Source organism: Malus domestica, chromosome 01 (genome assembly GCF_042453785.1).
Source record: "Malus domestica chromosome 01, GDT2T_hap1".
NCBI lineage: Eukaryota > Viridiplantae > Streptophyta > Magnoliopsida > Rosales > Rosaceae > Malus > Malus domestica.
This window is the reverse complement of record NC_091661.1, coordinates 28,285,136-28,300,333: the sequence shown is the minus strand read 5'-3', so window position 1 is coordinate 28,300,333 and position 15,198 is coordinate 28,285,136. Positions and strand designations below refer to the sequence as shown.

At 37.2% G+C, this 15,198-nt stretch overlaps 2 protein-coding genes across 4 annotated transcripts; both read right to left on the bottom strand.

The window, feature by feature from the left end:
* Positions 1 to 991: 991 nt before the first annotated feature.
* On the bottom strand, positions 992 to 7,615 carry LOC103417850 (cadmium/zinc-transporting ATPase HMA2; the record flags this gene model as incomplete). Its single annotated transcript, XM_070811693.1, has 9 exons — positions 992 to 1,407; positions 1,619 to 1,818; positions 1,942 to 2,144; positions 2,359 to 2,686; positions 2,785 to 2,922; positions 3,011 to 3,266; positions 4,241 to 4,338; positions 6,020 to 6,283; positions 7,396 to 7,615. Coding segments are annotated over 9 exons (2,109 nt in total), but the record flags the coding sequence as incomplete, so codon positions are not given.
* A 2,546-nt stretch (positions 7,616 to 10,161) lies between these two features.
* On the bottom strand, positions 10,162 to 14,944 carry LOC103406528 (putative inactive cadmium/zinc-transporting ATPase HMA3). 3 transcript variants are annotated; one of them, XM_070819823.1, is made up of 4 exons: positions 13,168 to 13,314; positions 12,676 to 12,909; positions 11,124 to 11,387; positions 10,162 to 10,599 (listed from the first exon to the last, which is right to left on the bottom strand). In XM_070819823.1, the coding sequence occupies exons 2-4, from the start codon at positions 12,884 to 12,886 to the stop codon at positions 10,532 to 10,534; spliced, it is 543 nt and encodes a 180-aa protein (XP_070675924.1). In that variant the 5' UTR covers positions 12,887 to 12,909; positions 13,168 to 13,314; the 3' UTR covers positions 10,162 to 10,531. The 3 variants fall into 3 exon arrangements, with proteins under 3 accessions (XP_070675924.1, XP_028959065.1, XP_070675926.1); XM_029103232.2 differs by lacking the exon at positions 13,168 to 13,314 and adding an exon at positions 14,391 to 14,944 and having other exon boundaries at positions 10,422 to 10,599; XM_070819825.1 differs by having other exon boundaries at positions 10,422 to 10,599; positions 13,084 to 13,222.
* Between the last annotated feature and the right edge of the window lie 254 nt (positions 14,945 to 15,198).

Below are 15,198 nucleotides of genomic sequence, written 5' to 3'. Positions count from 1 at the left end.
AGAACTTTACAATTGCTTACGATTCTTGGATGGTTTGGCCAAATGGCCTTACCTCCTATTTATAGGCCTAAGTCACCTCCTCAATGGAGGGTTCTAGAATCCCCTACTTACATCAAAAAATATCTAGCATAATTCTAGATACAACTTGCCTAATCTAGATTATTCTAGGTGAGGCTTAAATATGTACACTTGTGTGGAATGTTCCGGAATGCCCTAGATTATCTTGAATGCTCCGCCACGTTCTTGATTTCTCCGGGACGTTCCAGAAGCTTCCATGAAGACATGGCTTCATGGGCTTAGATATATGATGTCTTGGGCATTTTCTTTGTTTTTAACATGCGGCCCGTGACACTAGGATGGCACTCTGATCCGCATTTCTGCGAGGAACACTTTTGAGGTTTACAGGCTTTTACGGGTTTGCTGTCCGAGCAACAATGTTGGTTTTTGTGAGAATGGCTATGTCCATGGCTTCCATGTTTATGGCCATGCGGTGCAGAAGTTTTCCCTCCATGCTTGTTGGTTCCTTGTAAGAGTAGCATGCTGTTGAATATCACAAGCATGCATGTCCCGACTGTTAGAGTATGAGTGTGATTCTTACAGTTTAGTAATAATCATTGTTATTTTAGATTGGTACAAAGAGGTCTTAATGTGTTTATAAGAGTTAATTCAACTTTGGTTTGGATTGAAACTCTATTGTTGGCTCGAGAATAGAACTCATACTTATACAAGGATTTGGTCTTGTATTCCTTGTAGGATTGTAATAGGGCAATCTATGTTTAGTATAAAAACATAAGCCACTGCTCTCACAAAACATATGCTCAATATTGAACTAAGACCTATTGTTAGTTTGAGTACTTTTGGTTTTGCAAGAGAGGAGAAGGTGCACTGTTTAGAAGTCTACTTTGGCTTCTTCTTCTGCTGCTTTTACGGGTTAGTTTGTCATTGTGTTTATTAAATTGTGATTTTAATACTTATATAAATTTGTGGTTCATGAGCTTAATCTCTTCACTTATATTTTGATGAGTTTAATCTAACACCGACATCAGCAAGAACAGCAGCCCAAACAAGCGGATGCCCTGCAAATCCCAGTGCAAGGATACTCGCCTTAGTAGTGATGGACAAAGCCACATTCTCAATCACTTTTCTTTTAGCTCTTCTCGCAAGTTGGACTGCTTTCGGTAGTTTCCTAATGTCATTTGACAGTAAAATTATATTCCCAGTTTCTTGAGCAAGGGCTGATCCTGAAATGCCCATTGAGATACCAACATCGGCTGTAGCTAAAGCAGCGGCATCATTGATCCCGTCTCCAACCATTGCTGTGTTTCCTTCCATTTTAAATTCTTTAATGATTCTTGCCTTGTCTTCAGGTAGAAGTTCTGCCTGGACTACCTCGAGAGCTTGCTTAAGCTGCAAGTCAGATAAATTTTCTACTCTTATTTGTTCTTTTTTTCTTTCTTAATCTGCAAAGAAAATACATATGCAGTTCTACAGCCATGTATGCCAGGGAAGATCATACATTGAATCAATAAAAGCGAGTGCAGAGTGGAGCGCATGGTGTGCGCTGCGCGTGCAGATTTAAGCATAGCGATATGAGGCTAAGATATTAAGAATAACACACCTGCTCATTTGTATGCAATGCGGCAGCATTACTATCTCCTGTGAGCATAGCTGTTTTAATGCCTAACTTCTTTAGCTCCTTGACAGCCTCTGCAGCCCCAGATCGACAAGCATCAGATATTGTAAAGACTCCAGCAGGGGCTCCCCCAGAGTATATGTATCCAATCGTCTTCCCACCTTTCGAACCTTCAATTGTTGGAACTGAAATTTCAAAAAGATTTAACGATGAGAGATCCAAAAAGACCATAAACAAAAAGAAAATGAATCATAATCCTTGAAATCATTCGAAATGGCTTCGAAGATACAGGAGTTGATGGCATTTACCTATTTCACAAGCAGCTCTCAAAGCTATTTTTCTGTTTCCAATGTAGATATCTTGTCCATCAATTTTCCCATGAATACCTTCGCCGGGAAAATTTTGAAACTCCTCCACATTCTCAGGGTTTGGCTCGACCGAAAACAATCTTCCATAGTCAACCAGCGCATCTGCCATTGGATGACTTGACTTCCTCTCAATGCTTGAAACCCTTCATGAAGATTAATAGAGAAATCAACGAACTGCAAACTTAGTGAAATAATAGGAAACGCTTTCGGAGAATAATGCAGCATTAAAACAGCCTTAAATTTGTCTTTAAACTAAAAGCCTCTTTCTGAATTTCATGAAGTAAATTTTTTCTTTCCATCAAAATTTTTGTGTGTTTCATTCAACATGTTGCTGAATAGAGGAGTTGCAGTCTATACCAGTAAAGCAATGTGTTCAAGCTAATGTCATCACGAAGAGATTGAAAATCCATCACCACAAATTCACCCCTTGTTATTGTACCAGTTTTGTCAAAAGCCATGATCTTGACTTTAGCAAGAATCTCAATGTAGTCACCTCCCTTGATCAGAAGTCCAGATGTTGCCGCTTTTGTGAGCGTGCAGAAAGTCACAACGGGTGTAGAGAGGATGAGACCGCACGGACAAGCGCTCACTAAAACAACCAAAGCTAAGTGAAACCACTTGCTCCAATTGTGAACATGTAATGCAGCTGGAATCACCGCGATAGAAACAGAAATGACCAGGACCGCTGCAAAACAGCACCACAAAACAAATCCAACCGTCTGCATTCTCGTTGGTAGTAAGGAATAGTGAAACATATGAAATGTATGGGGAAAGTAGACTAACCTGGGGTATAGAACATTGCACATTTGTCAATGAATCTTTGAGTTCTGGATTTGCTGTTTTGAGCCTCTTCGATGAGTTTTGCCATTTTGGCGACCGCACAATCTTCAGCCAATGATGTAGTTTTCACGCTAATATAACCTTCACAATTGAAACCAAATTTTGTCAGAAATAAAAACATAACTCTTTATTCAAAATCAAAGAATGACGGGAACGACATTTATGTTACCATTAAGATTGATAGTGCCTGCCCAAACAGTGGAGTCCTTTTCTTTGGCAACTGGAAAGGATTCTCCAGTTAGTGTTTTCTCATCCACTTCAGCTTTTCCTTCAACAACTATTCCATCAATCGGTATAGTTTCGCCAGCCTTAACAGCAAGAATTGTGTTCAACTTAACCTCATCAACATCCACAACTTCTCCACTCTCTGCTAAGACTGCTTTTTGGGGCGCCATGCTCATCAACGACGACATCACTGCTTTTGCCTGAGTAGATAAAAGCTGATGAAATTGAGGTTCCACCATAAAACCAATTGGCAATATGGGGAGTAGCCCAAGATCATAAGCACATAGCAAACCTTGTCCCTCACCGATGTGGGACAACTCTCAACACGCCCCCGCACGTGTGGCGGATTTTCAAGCCTACACGTGGACAACAACTGGGTGATGTGGAGCGCGTGTGGCCGTTGGGCTTTACACGTGGACAACCTTGCTCTAATACCATGATGAAATTGGGGTTCCACCATAAAACCAATTGGCAATATGAGGAGTAGCCCAAGATCATATAAGCACATAGCAAACCTTGTCCCTCAACGATGTGGGACAACTCTCAACAACAACATGTTATTCTATGTGTCTGACTGTTTATGATATACATTAGCAAGTCATTCATTAATCCTTTAAACAACATTTTAGTATTAGTATTAGTGTTTTGAAAAACGAGCCTTGAGGCGCACCTAGGCAACTTTGGAGACAGGGCGGTGATGAAAATGCCTCTGCCCAGCGGGAATAGGCTTAAACTCACCTAGATGTGATCGAGGCATGCCTAGGCGGCTGCAGCGTTCGATTGGGCTTTTTTTTTCTTTTTCTTTTTTTTTTAAAGAAAAAAAAGCCAAAGTTCAATTTCAACTAGACTTCATGACATACCCTCTAAGTTCAAGTTCAACAAGACCATATGACATACCTTCCAACTAGACTATATATTAATAATTATAGGTCCCATGAATCGCCTCAATCTCAAGGCTTTCGCTTAGGAGGGGCTTCACCTTCGTCTTTTAAAGCATTGATTAGTATGTGGTTTATCACAAAATTATGTACAAAACTGTCTTCAGCAAAATTTGTTGTTCCAAAATCAACTGCTATGTTTTTCGGCCACTTATCGTTACTTGTATTTTGTTTAATTCAATGAGACTAGTTCTTAAATTTTTCATAAAAAAGAAGGATGAGTGTTTTATGCTAACCCTGTAACCTGCAGAAGACTGGAGCCACTCTGCAATGGTGAACAGAAAGACAATCGAGGCAGCTTCTGTATAGTCCTTCAAAGCAATTGTCCCAATTACTGTCAAAAGTTACACTAAATGGATTTACATAAATATACAAACATGCGCAAATAAGTAACTTCTGTATCATGTGTGCAGTATTGCAATAGAGTTCTGAAAATACATTTCCAACTCCAACTGAACTCGTAATTCAGTAGATTTTTTTTTTTTAAATTTGTAGTTTTTGGTTCTTTCACTTAAGTGCTATATTTATTTATTTATTTATTTATTTCAATGTCTCTCTCAATTAAATTGAAGAACCATTTATTTTATATTACATGGCAACCATAAAACATGACGAGAGAGATGTTGCGTTAATAGAATCCATTGAGACTATAATCGACATACGGTTCACGAAATGATGACCCAATAGCACCCTCCACCAAAAATTGGGAAGCCGGCCAATAATGAGCTAGGGCCAATGGAATTAGACTTTATGGTGTACTAAAAATTTATAAAACCTAATCTAAATAGAAAAGTTTTTAAATCTAAGAAGAGATGTGAAAGTACAAAAATGCAGAATATGCTATAAGAGGATTCGAGTAATGCTCGGAAATAGGAACCCCTCCAGCATTACTTGAAAAAGCCTCGAATGGGTAGAGTTATGAACTCTGAAAAAAAAACTAAAGATTTTAAGGCAGATTTGGATCGAATTTTTAACTTAAAAACAAGTTTTGAATCCCAATGTTAAATTGTTGTTTGGTGTTTAGTGCGGTGTGGATCCCAATTCTCAAAACCACAACTTCAAAATATATACAAAAGGTGTTCGAATTTTTTGTTTTTGATAGTTTGAGAAGTTGTACACCAAAAATGGTTTTTGATTTAAAAATTTTAAATCAAAACATGAGTTTAAAAAAAAAAAAAAGGTTCTCAAATAAGATACCAAATGAACTCTAAGTTTTTCAAGTGTCAAAACAATCTAGCCATTGCATTTCTCCCAAAAGTATATCATTTGAGGGAAACCGATGCAGAATACCCTTTTTTTTTATTAACAACTTATATTATCCACATTAAAGAAGAGTGTAGACTTAATCCCATAATAAACTACCAATAATGTGGTTCAAATTCACCTAATAGCAATCCAAACTTTTAATCTAACGCACCCATACATACCCACTCAAACTTGCAAGAAGCCAAAGACGTTGAGTCATTTCTGTGTATCGTAAAAAATCATAAAGTATGTCTAACGGTAGCTTTTGAACTTCTACACAGAAACCAACCTGTATCTATTCAAACTTTCTAAGGAAACGTGATGTGTTGCAATTTTTTTCAGAGAAAAAACAAAACAAAAGGATCAACCGTTAAGGTTATTCGGTATGAAGGCCGGCAAAGTCTTTTTCTTAAACATCCTTGCAACGGAGAAAAACAAAACAAAAGGATAAATCCAATTTGCAATAAGAACAAGACGGCCTAGATTTATTTAATACGACATTTTACTTATAATTTTTTATAGCTAATTTTTGTAATCATTTTTATAAAGTAGCTGACAAAGAAATATGAGTAGATAAGTGGTACCAAAATTATGGTGTGTAGAAAATATAATTTGACGAGTAACTTTAAAGTGGGAAAGATGATTGTATTACATTAAGTATTATTCTCGTGATAGATGATTGACTGACAGTCATGTGTACAATGTACTTCAATGTTTATATGATAATTTCCTATAACTAACGCAATGATTAAGACCAAGTATTGACTCACCGGCAATGATAACAAGAATGTTGATGTCATGAAACCTGAAATTCCGAATAGACGCAAAACATTTCAAAGCAACGGGGAAAATGCCAACGGCCACGGCTCCAAGGGCCAACCACCCTAATGGCCGATATGCGTACTTGAGAAATGATAGAACCAGTAACACGCCACTGCCAATTGCATATGGACTTGGCCACGTTTTCTTGTAAATGTCCCCTGCCCCATACACTCTCACATTTGCTTCTAGCCTTGCTTGGTTTAGTGCCTTAACTGTCCATAAAATAACAGATCAAAAGGGCAATTTCCTCAAGGAAAAATAAATTTGTTTATGTTGCCCTATCAGTTTTTCGATATCAATTCATGTGAGTTTGCTGTCGTATTAATTTTCCTTCAATTTTCAATGTTTCTAAATGTTATCTGATGGGGCAAAACAAAAGAACTTTATCCTTATAAGTAATAACGGAGATTGAAAAACTTGTGCATTTGTATTAAGATAAAAGAGTGTGTGAGAGGCCGGCTAAATGCACTGAGCATACTTTATTTTATTTTCGAATAAATAGCTTGAACTTTTTTATTTTAAGAAAACTAATGTCCTTTTCCTCATAGTCAAGGAGTCTCAAGATTCACACCAAAGGGGTGTAAAACTATTAAGTATTATATAGTGTAAGGTGAAACGTACAACGAATTAGCCACAACTGAAAGCTATTTTTAAGTATATTATAGTGGGTGATGAAAAGGAAAGCAAAATAGTACGTGAAAGTTGGGTAAAGTAAAACATGCAAGGCATGCACATCTCTATCTTTTTGGGAACCGGATCCTTTCCGGATCCATATATACTGAGTCTGCTGAGCAGGAGATCCGGACCGTTGAAATTTGATCCAACAGCTACAAATAGAGAGCCCTCTAAAAATCATAATAGTTGTAGCTGTTGAATTAAATTTCAACAGTCCAGATTGCCTGCTCAGCAGACTCAATATATATATGGATCATAAGAGGATCCAGTTCCATCTTTTTGGTTCATAATGGTACAAACGCCCTCTAAAAATTAAAATAATTGTAATCATTGAATTAAATTTCAACAGTTCAGATCGCCTGCTCAGTAAGCTCAATATATATATATATATATATATCAGAAGAGGATCCGGTTCCATCTTTTTGGTTCATAATGGTACACGATATGCCGATTAATAATTCTCCCACAACAGAAAAAGTACACGCCCACCTACTGCTATCGTTCTTTTTTTTTTCTTTTTCCAAAACTATTTGCTTTCTGTTGTGCAACTATTAAGAAAAAAAAAATCCAATTTTTAGCAAAAATATTAGAGAATTAAGGGGAAATACTAATATTAACTGGTGTAAAATTATGTAGGAGAATATATTACCGATTTGAAGCTGGGAAATGAGAAGGCTATCATGGACAACAATGACAGTTCTGGAAGGCACAATCACTGAAACCTCTTTCACACCTTCAAGAGGCTTGAGGATATTATCTATCAGAGGAACTTCTGATGAGCAGCACAACCCCAACACATCAAAGTAGCTCTTCTGAAACTTTATGGCTGCTGGCTTTTCTTTGCCCTGGGCAGAAGCTATCCTGCTTAATTATCTCTCAACTTCTGCAAATACATAGGACACAGGAAAAATTACTAATTTTCTGTTGGTGTACAAACTTTGTGTCTGATTTGTGAAGAGTAGAGTTATGAAAATCATTTGGTCAGAAGTTCGTGTGTGTGTGATACAGGTGTACCGAGGGTCCCGAGGAGATGAAGAATAGGAGACTTGGGAATCACTCAACAGGGGCAACTCAGCTCTGTCGACAATACTAATCGTGAATTCACTCGATATGACCAAGCTAAACGCTTAAAGAAAATCACTGTGTAGGTAATGGGGAGCTCTGGGGATTCTTCAAGCTTAATTCAGAGAGAGAGAGAGAGAGAGAGAGAGAGAGAGAGAGAGAGAGAGAGTAATAGGGTCTGAAAGCTTTAAGTAGATGAAGTTGTGAGAACTATACATATAAGAAGGAAGGATTATAACTTATAGAGGGACATGTACATAAAGAATAACTTAAATTAATGAAGTAATCTCCTAACAAAACCACTTTCTTTGGTTGGAATAATTGGTTCACGTTTCTCTTGTTGATGAGTCACGAGACACAAATAGTGGAGAACCAGATGGAGGGAAAAAGAATGGAATCCACATCAAAGCTTGTTTTATAGCATCTGTGCTTAAACTGATGAGATGGCCATTCTAACTGATTTAGCAAAGTAAACCCTCAACCGCAAGTAATGTAGTAAGCTAATGTTGTATTATAACTGATTTAGCAAGTACACCCTCAACGGCAAGTAATGTAGTAAGCCAAATGAACTAAAACTGCTCTAAACCAAGTAGACAAATCAAGATTATGTGTAGAGAAAATCAGTAACGGAATGATCTCTCAAGATACAGAAGCTGCTGCCAAACACTGGTGGGTGAATGAAAACTTTTCCTAGAAAATGAAAATTTTCCTGGAAAAAGTAAGGTTTGTGGTAACTCTGGAAGGGAAAATATGGCATGGCCATGACAGCGTGCATTTTCCCATAGGAAAGTCCCACTTGCGCCCTTCTCTCTTATGATTGCCGCACCATTTTTAAGGGAATTGTTAGCAGTAAGAACCCCTCCTCATCCCCTCTTTTGATATTTTTGTCAAACACTATTTTATACGCAATATCGTATGTCTTTGCTTTGCAATTATTAATTTCTAAAGGGGAAATACCAGAGAGGGGTTGAATTGATTGAAAAGCTAAAGAGAATTGTGTTTATACTTTTGAATTAAAAAAAAAAAACAATATGTGTTATACCCACCCCAATGTCTTATCTTCCCACCCATCTTATATTCCCACCTACCAAGAAAAGTAAAAAGAAAACCATACTATTATTCCACCCACTGTTATTCCCAAAGTGCCCTTACCCCCAACACCCTGCTCAATGGCCTCATATCCCATCATTACTGATCGCTTAAAAACCCCATATACTATCATATAAATGCTTGATTTCCTTCCAGACTTCCAGTAACATGTCCTCCATTCTATTTTCAATTCTTTGAATTTCCAAATATGAAATAATTTTGAAACAAAATAGAAAGGCAAAAGCCGAGCTCACCCGTCACTTTTGATACAATCATACACGTACTTTGCACTTCCATTGCAATTTGCATGCTCTGCTGCTTGGCTAGTGCCCAAGTGCCCAGAGCCACAGAAGCAAATGTAGGCCAAGGCAAGGCAAGAAACGAAGTACCAAAAATGGAATCAAAACTGGTTGCCAATGGATTTGTCCACCCTCCAAATCCAAATCAAATTCCAATCCCATTCAAAGATACCACCTCCTAGCATCGCCTAGTGGGTTTGGCAGTGGCAGCTGCAATGGCATCTCAATCCGCAATAATCGCATTCCCTCCAAATGCCTCATCCCCTTCCTCTCTCCTCGCCATTCACCGACACAAAGTAATAGAAACTTGACCTTCACTTGAGTCACCTGTCCACATGATCCAGTCCGTTTCATAACCTTGATCACAATTGTATTGTCCATTAATATGGAGGTTGGAGTTTCAGAAATGACTGAGAGGGCTCGAAGGAGACTGAAACAGAAGCATTGCCTTTTTGCATGTCCTTATATGTCATTTTATGAGAGGATAAATTAGTCATTAAAAATTTAATAAAAATTGGGGTGGGAAAATAAGACATTAGGGTGGGTGTAGTAGCACTCATATATAAAATAGAGAAATATTAGCAATGCCCCCATGAAATAAAGTGTCGTAACTGCCCTTGTGTTTTGCTGCATTATCGAAACTACCCTTTTATTTGCATTTATACCATATGGCCCATGAATGTGAAACTTTGAATATTATTGGTGTGTGACATGAAGAAGCATGAATGAATTATGAATATGATGTTATATATATTGTTGATGCACAAAACCGGAGGTCTTGGAACAACGTAAATCCGACTGTGAATCTGCAAGAAACGTAAATAACACAATATGTATCGTGGTTCACCCCAATGTTTTGGGCTACGTCCACACTGATTATTGTATTTCTGAGAGGATTGTGAGGGAGAGAGTGTGAGGATCCTCATGGCCTAGGAATTGGCCTCTGAGGGTGAGACTGAGGCCTCTGGGGATGAGGAGGCTTTTTATAGAATAAGGGCTCCTCACTTATTACATATTTGCCCCTCCATTTATTACATAATTACACTTGAGTCCCCCGAGTATTTTTACGATGTCTAAATACGGAAGCCCTAAGTATGATACAAACATATATAATGGGGCAAATGATAGCTTTTCTTTGGTCCTAAACATTATTTAATTAATCGGATATAAATCATATTCCATGAATTATGAATATGATGTTATAATGTGAGCAACTAATATCATATTTTGGCAGTTGAAGGTCATCCTACCACATTATTTCACATCGGATTATTAAGGGTTTGAGATATTTTTTTTTGTTCATATTTGTGTACATTTCTTGATACGGTAGAATTATCAGAGAGACGGGCCATACGGTCCACTTCCAACAACACCGATATTGTCCCCAACTTGGTAATTACCACCTGCACAATCCGTCAGGTATGAGATTTTATCACAAAAGGCCTCGGTAAAGTCTTTTTCTTAAACATCCTTGCGACGGAGAAAAACAAAACAAAATCTTTTTCTTAAACATCCTTGCGACGGAGAAAAACAAAACAAAAGGATAAACCGTTAAGGTTCTACAATATATAACGATACAAAGAACAATCACAATTTAGCGACCAAAACTAATCCAATTTGCAATAAGAACAAGACGGCCTAGATTTATTTAATACAACATTTTACTTATAATTTTTTATAGCTAATTTTTGCAATCATTTTTATAAAGTAGCTGACAAAGAAATGAGTAGATAAGTGGTACTAAAATTTTGGAGTGTAGAAAATATAATTTGATGAGTAACTTTAAAGTGGGAGAGATGATTGTTTCACATTAAGTATTATTCTCGTGATAGATGATTGACTGACAGTCATGTGTACAGTGTACTTCAATGTTTATATGATAATTTCATATAATTAACGCAATGATTAAGACCAAGTATTGACTCACCGGCAATGATAACAAGAATGTTGATGTCATGAAACCTGAAATTCCGAATAGACGCAAAACGTTTCAAAGCAACGGGGAAAATGCCAACGGCCACGGCTCCAAGGGCCAACCACCCTAATGGCCGATATGCGTACTTGAGAAATGATAGAACCAGTAACACGCCACTACCAATTGCATATGGACTTGGCCACGTTTTCTTGTAAATGTCCCCTGCCCCATACACTCTCACATTTGCTTCTAGCCTTGCTTGGTTTAGTGCCTTAACTGTCCATGAAATAACAGATCAAAAGGGCAATTTCCTCAAGGAAAAATAAATTTGTTTATGTTGCCCTATCAGTTTTTCGATATCCATTCATGTGAGTTTGCTGTCGTATTAATTTTCCTTCAATTTTCAATGTTTCTAAATGTTATCTGATGGGGCAAATCAAAAGAACTTTATCCTTATAAGTAATAATGGAGTTTGGAAAACTTGTGCATTTGTATTAAGATAAAAGAGTGTGTGAGAGGCCGACTAAATGGACTGAGCATACTTTATTTTATTTTCGAATAAATAGCTTGAGCTTTTTTATTTTAAGAAAACTAATGTGCTTTTCCTCATAGTCAAGGAGTCTCAAGATTCACACCAAAGGGGTGTAAAACTATTTAGTAATGAGAGATTATATTCACACACTCCAAATTACTTCTTCCACATCTTTTTAATTTTTTAATATTTTTCTATCAAGTGTTAGTGATGTGTAGAAAATATTAAAAAATTAAAAAGGTGTGAGAGAAGTAATTTGGAGTGTATGAATATAATCTCTCTTTAGTATTATATAGTGTAAGGTGAAAAACGAATTAGCCACAACTGAAAGCTATTTTTAAGTATATTATAGTGGGTGGTGAAAAGGAAAGCAAAATCGTACGTGAAAGTTGGGTAAAGAAAAACATATAAGGCATGCACGTCTCTATCTTTTTGGAACCGGATCGTTTCCGGATCCATATATACTGAGTCTGCTAAGCAGACGATCCGGACTGTCGAAACTTAATCTAACGGTTACAAACAGAAGACCCTCTAAAAATTATAATAGTTATAGCTGTTGAATTAAATTTCAATGGTCCAGATCGCCTGCTCAGCGGGCTCAATATATATATGGATCATGAGAGGATCCGATTCCATCTTTTTGGTTCATAATGGTACAAACAGAGAATCCTCTAACAATTATAATAGTTGTAGTCAATGAATTAAATTTCAATGATCCAAATCGCTTGCTCAGCAAACTCAATATATATATATATATATATATATATATATATATGGATCAGGAGAGGATCCGGTTCCATCTTTTCGGTTCATAATGGTACGCGATATGCCGAATAATAATTCTCCCACAAACAGAAAAAGTACACGTCCACCTACTGCTATCGTTCTTTTTTTTTTCTTTTTCCCAAAACTATTTACTTTCTGTTGTGCAACTATTAAGAAAAAAATAACCAATTTTTAACAAAAATATTAGAGAATTAAGGGGAAATACTAATATTCACTGGTGTAAAATTATTTAAGAGAATATATTACCGATTTGAAGCTGGGAAATGAGAAGGCTATCATGGACAACAATGACAGTTCTGGAAGGCACAATCACTGAAACGTCTTTCACACCTTCAAGAGGCTTGAGGATATTCTCTATCAGAGGAACTTCTGATGAGCAGCACAACCCCAACACATCAAAGTAGCTCTTCTGAAACTTTATGGCTGCTGGCTTTTCTTTGCCCTGGGCAGAAGCCATCCTGCTTAATTATCTCTCAACTTCTGCAAATACACAGGACACAGGAAAAATTACTAATTTTCTGTTGGTATACAAACTTTGTGTCTGATTTGTGAAGAGTAGAGTTATGAAAATTATTTGGTCAGAAGTTCGTGTGTGTGTGATACAGGTGTACCGAGGGTCTCGAGGAGACGAAGAATAGGAGACTTGGGAATTACTCAACAGGGACAACTCAGCTCTGTCGACAATACTAATCGTGAATTCACTCGATATGACCAAGCTAAACGCTTAAAGAAAATCACCGTGTAGGTAATGGGGAGCTCTGGGGATTCTTCAAGCTTAATTCAGAGAGAGAGAGAGAGAGAGAGAGAGAGTAATAGGGTCTGAAAGCTTTAAGGAGATGAAGTTGTGAGAACTATACATATAAGAAGGGAAGGAATATAACTTATAGAGGGACATGACCATAAAGAATAACTTAAATTAATGAAGTAATCTCCTAACAAAACAACTTTCTTTGGTTGGAATAATTGGTTCACGTTTCTCTTGTTGATGAGTCATGAGAAAAAAATAGTGGAGAACCAGATGGAGGGAAAAAGAATGGAATCCACATCAAAGCTTGTTTGATAGCATCTGTGCTTAAACTGATGAGATGGCCATTCTAACTGATTTAGCAAAGTAAACCCTCAATGGCAAGTAATGTAGTAAGCTAATGTTGTATTATAACTGATTTAGCAAGTACACCCTCAACGGCAAGTAATGTAGTAAGCCAAATGAACTAAAACTGCTCTAAACCAAGTAGACAAATCAAGATTATGTGTAGAGAAAATCAGTAACGGAATGATCTCTCAAGATACAGAAAATGAAAACTTTTCCTAGAAAATGAAAATTTTCCTGGAAAAAGTAAGGTTTGTGGTAACTCTGGAAGGTAAAATATGGCATGGCCATGTGACAGCGTGCATTTTCCCATAGGAAAGCCCCACTTGCGCCCTTCTCTCTTATGATTGCCGCACCATTTTTAAGGGAATTGTTAGCAGTAAGAACCCCTCCTCATCCCCTCTTTAGATATTTTTGTCAAACACTATTTTATACGCAATATCGTATGTCTCTTTGTTTTGCAATTATTAATTTCTAAAGGGGAAATACCAGAGAGGGGTTGAATTAATTGAAAAGCTAAAGAGATTTGTGTTTATACTTTTGAATTAAAAAAAAAAACAATATGTGTTATACTCACCCAAATATTTTATCTTCCCACCCATCTTATATTCCCACCTACCAAAAAAAGTAAAAAGAAAACCATACTATTTTTCTGCCCACTATTATTCCCAAAGTGCCCTTACCCCCAACACCCTGCTCAATGGCCTCATATCCCATCATTACTGATCGCTTAAAAACCATATACTATCATATCAATGCTTGATTTCCTTCAGACTTCCAGTAACATGTCCTCCATTCTATTTTCAATTCTTTGAATTTCCAAATATGAAATAATTTTGAAACAAAATAGAAAGGCAAAAGCCGAGCTCACCCGTCACTTTTGATACAATCATACACATACTTTGCACTTCCATTGCAATTTGCATGCTCTGCTGCTTGGCTAGTGCCCAAGTGCCCAGAGCCACAGAAGCAAATGTAGGCGAAGGCAATGCAAGAAACGAAGTACCAAAAATGGAATCAAAACTGGTTGCCAATGGACTTGTCCACCCTCCAAATCCAAATCAAATCCCAATCTCAATCAAAGATACCACCTCCTAGCACCGCCTAGTGGGTTTGGCAGTGGCAGCTGCAATGGCATCTCAATCCGTAATAATCGCCTTCCCTCCAAATACCTCATCCCCTTCCTCTCTCCTCGCCATTCACCGACACAAAGTAATAGAAACTTGACCTTCACTTGAGTCACCTGTCCACAGGATCCAGTCCGTTTCATAACCTTGATCACAATTGCATTGTCCATTAATATGGAGGTTGGAGTTTCAGAAATGACTGAGAGAGCTCGAAGGAGACTGAAACGAAAGCATTGCCTTTTTGCATGTCCTTATATGTCATTTTATGAGATGATAAATTAGTCATTAAAAATTTAATAAAAATTGGGGTGGGAAAATAAGACATTAGGGTGGAGGTAGTAGCACTCATATATAAAATAGAGAAATATTAGTAATGCCCCCATGAAATAAAGTGTCATAACTGGCCTTGTGTTTTGCTGCATTATCGAAACTACCCTTTTATTTGCATTTATACCATACGGCCCATGAATGTGAAACTTTGAATATTATTGGTTTGCGACATGAAGAAGCATTCATGAATTATGAATATGATGTGATAATGTGAGCAACTAA

Bases quoted from the DNA above. Each gene is read 5' to 3' on its own strand.
- LOC103406528 (XM_029103232.2), bottom strand. From the start codon at position 12,886: ATGGCTTCTGCCCAGGGCAAAGAAAAGCCAGCAGCCATAAAGTTTCAG. The intron at 11,388-12,675 runs GTAATATATTCT...TTTCATGGACAG, and splicing joins CATTTCCCAGCTTCAAATCG to TTAAGGCACTAAACCAAGCA. The intron at 10,600-11,123 runs GTGAGTCAATAC...CGGATTGTGCAG, and splicing joins CATTCTTGTTATCATTGCCG to GTGGTAATTACCAAGTTGGG.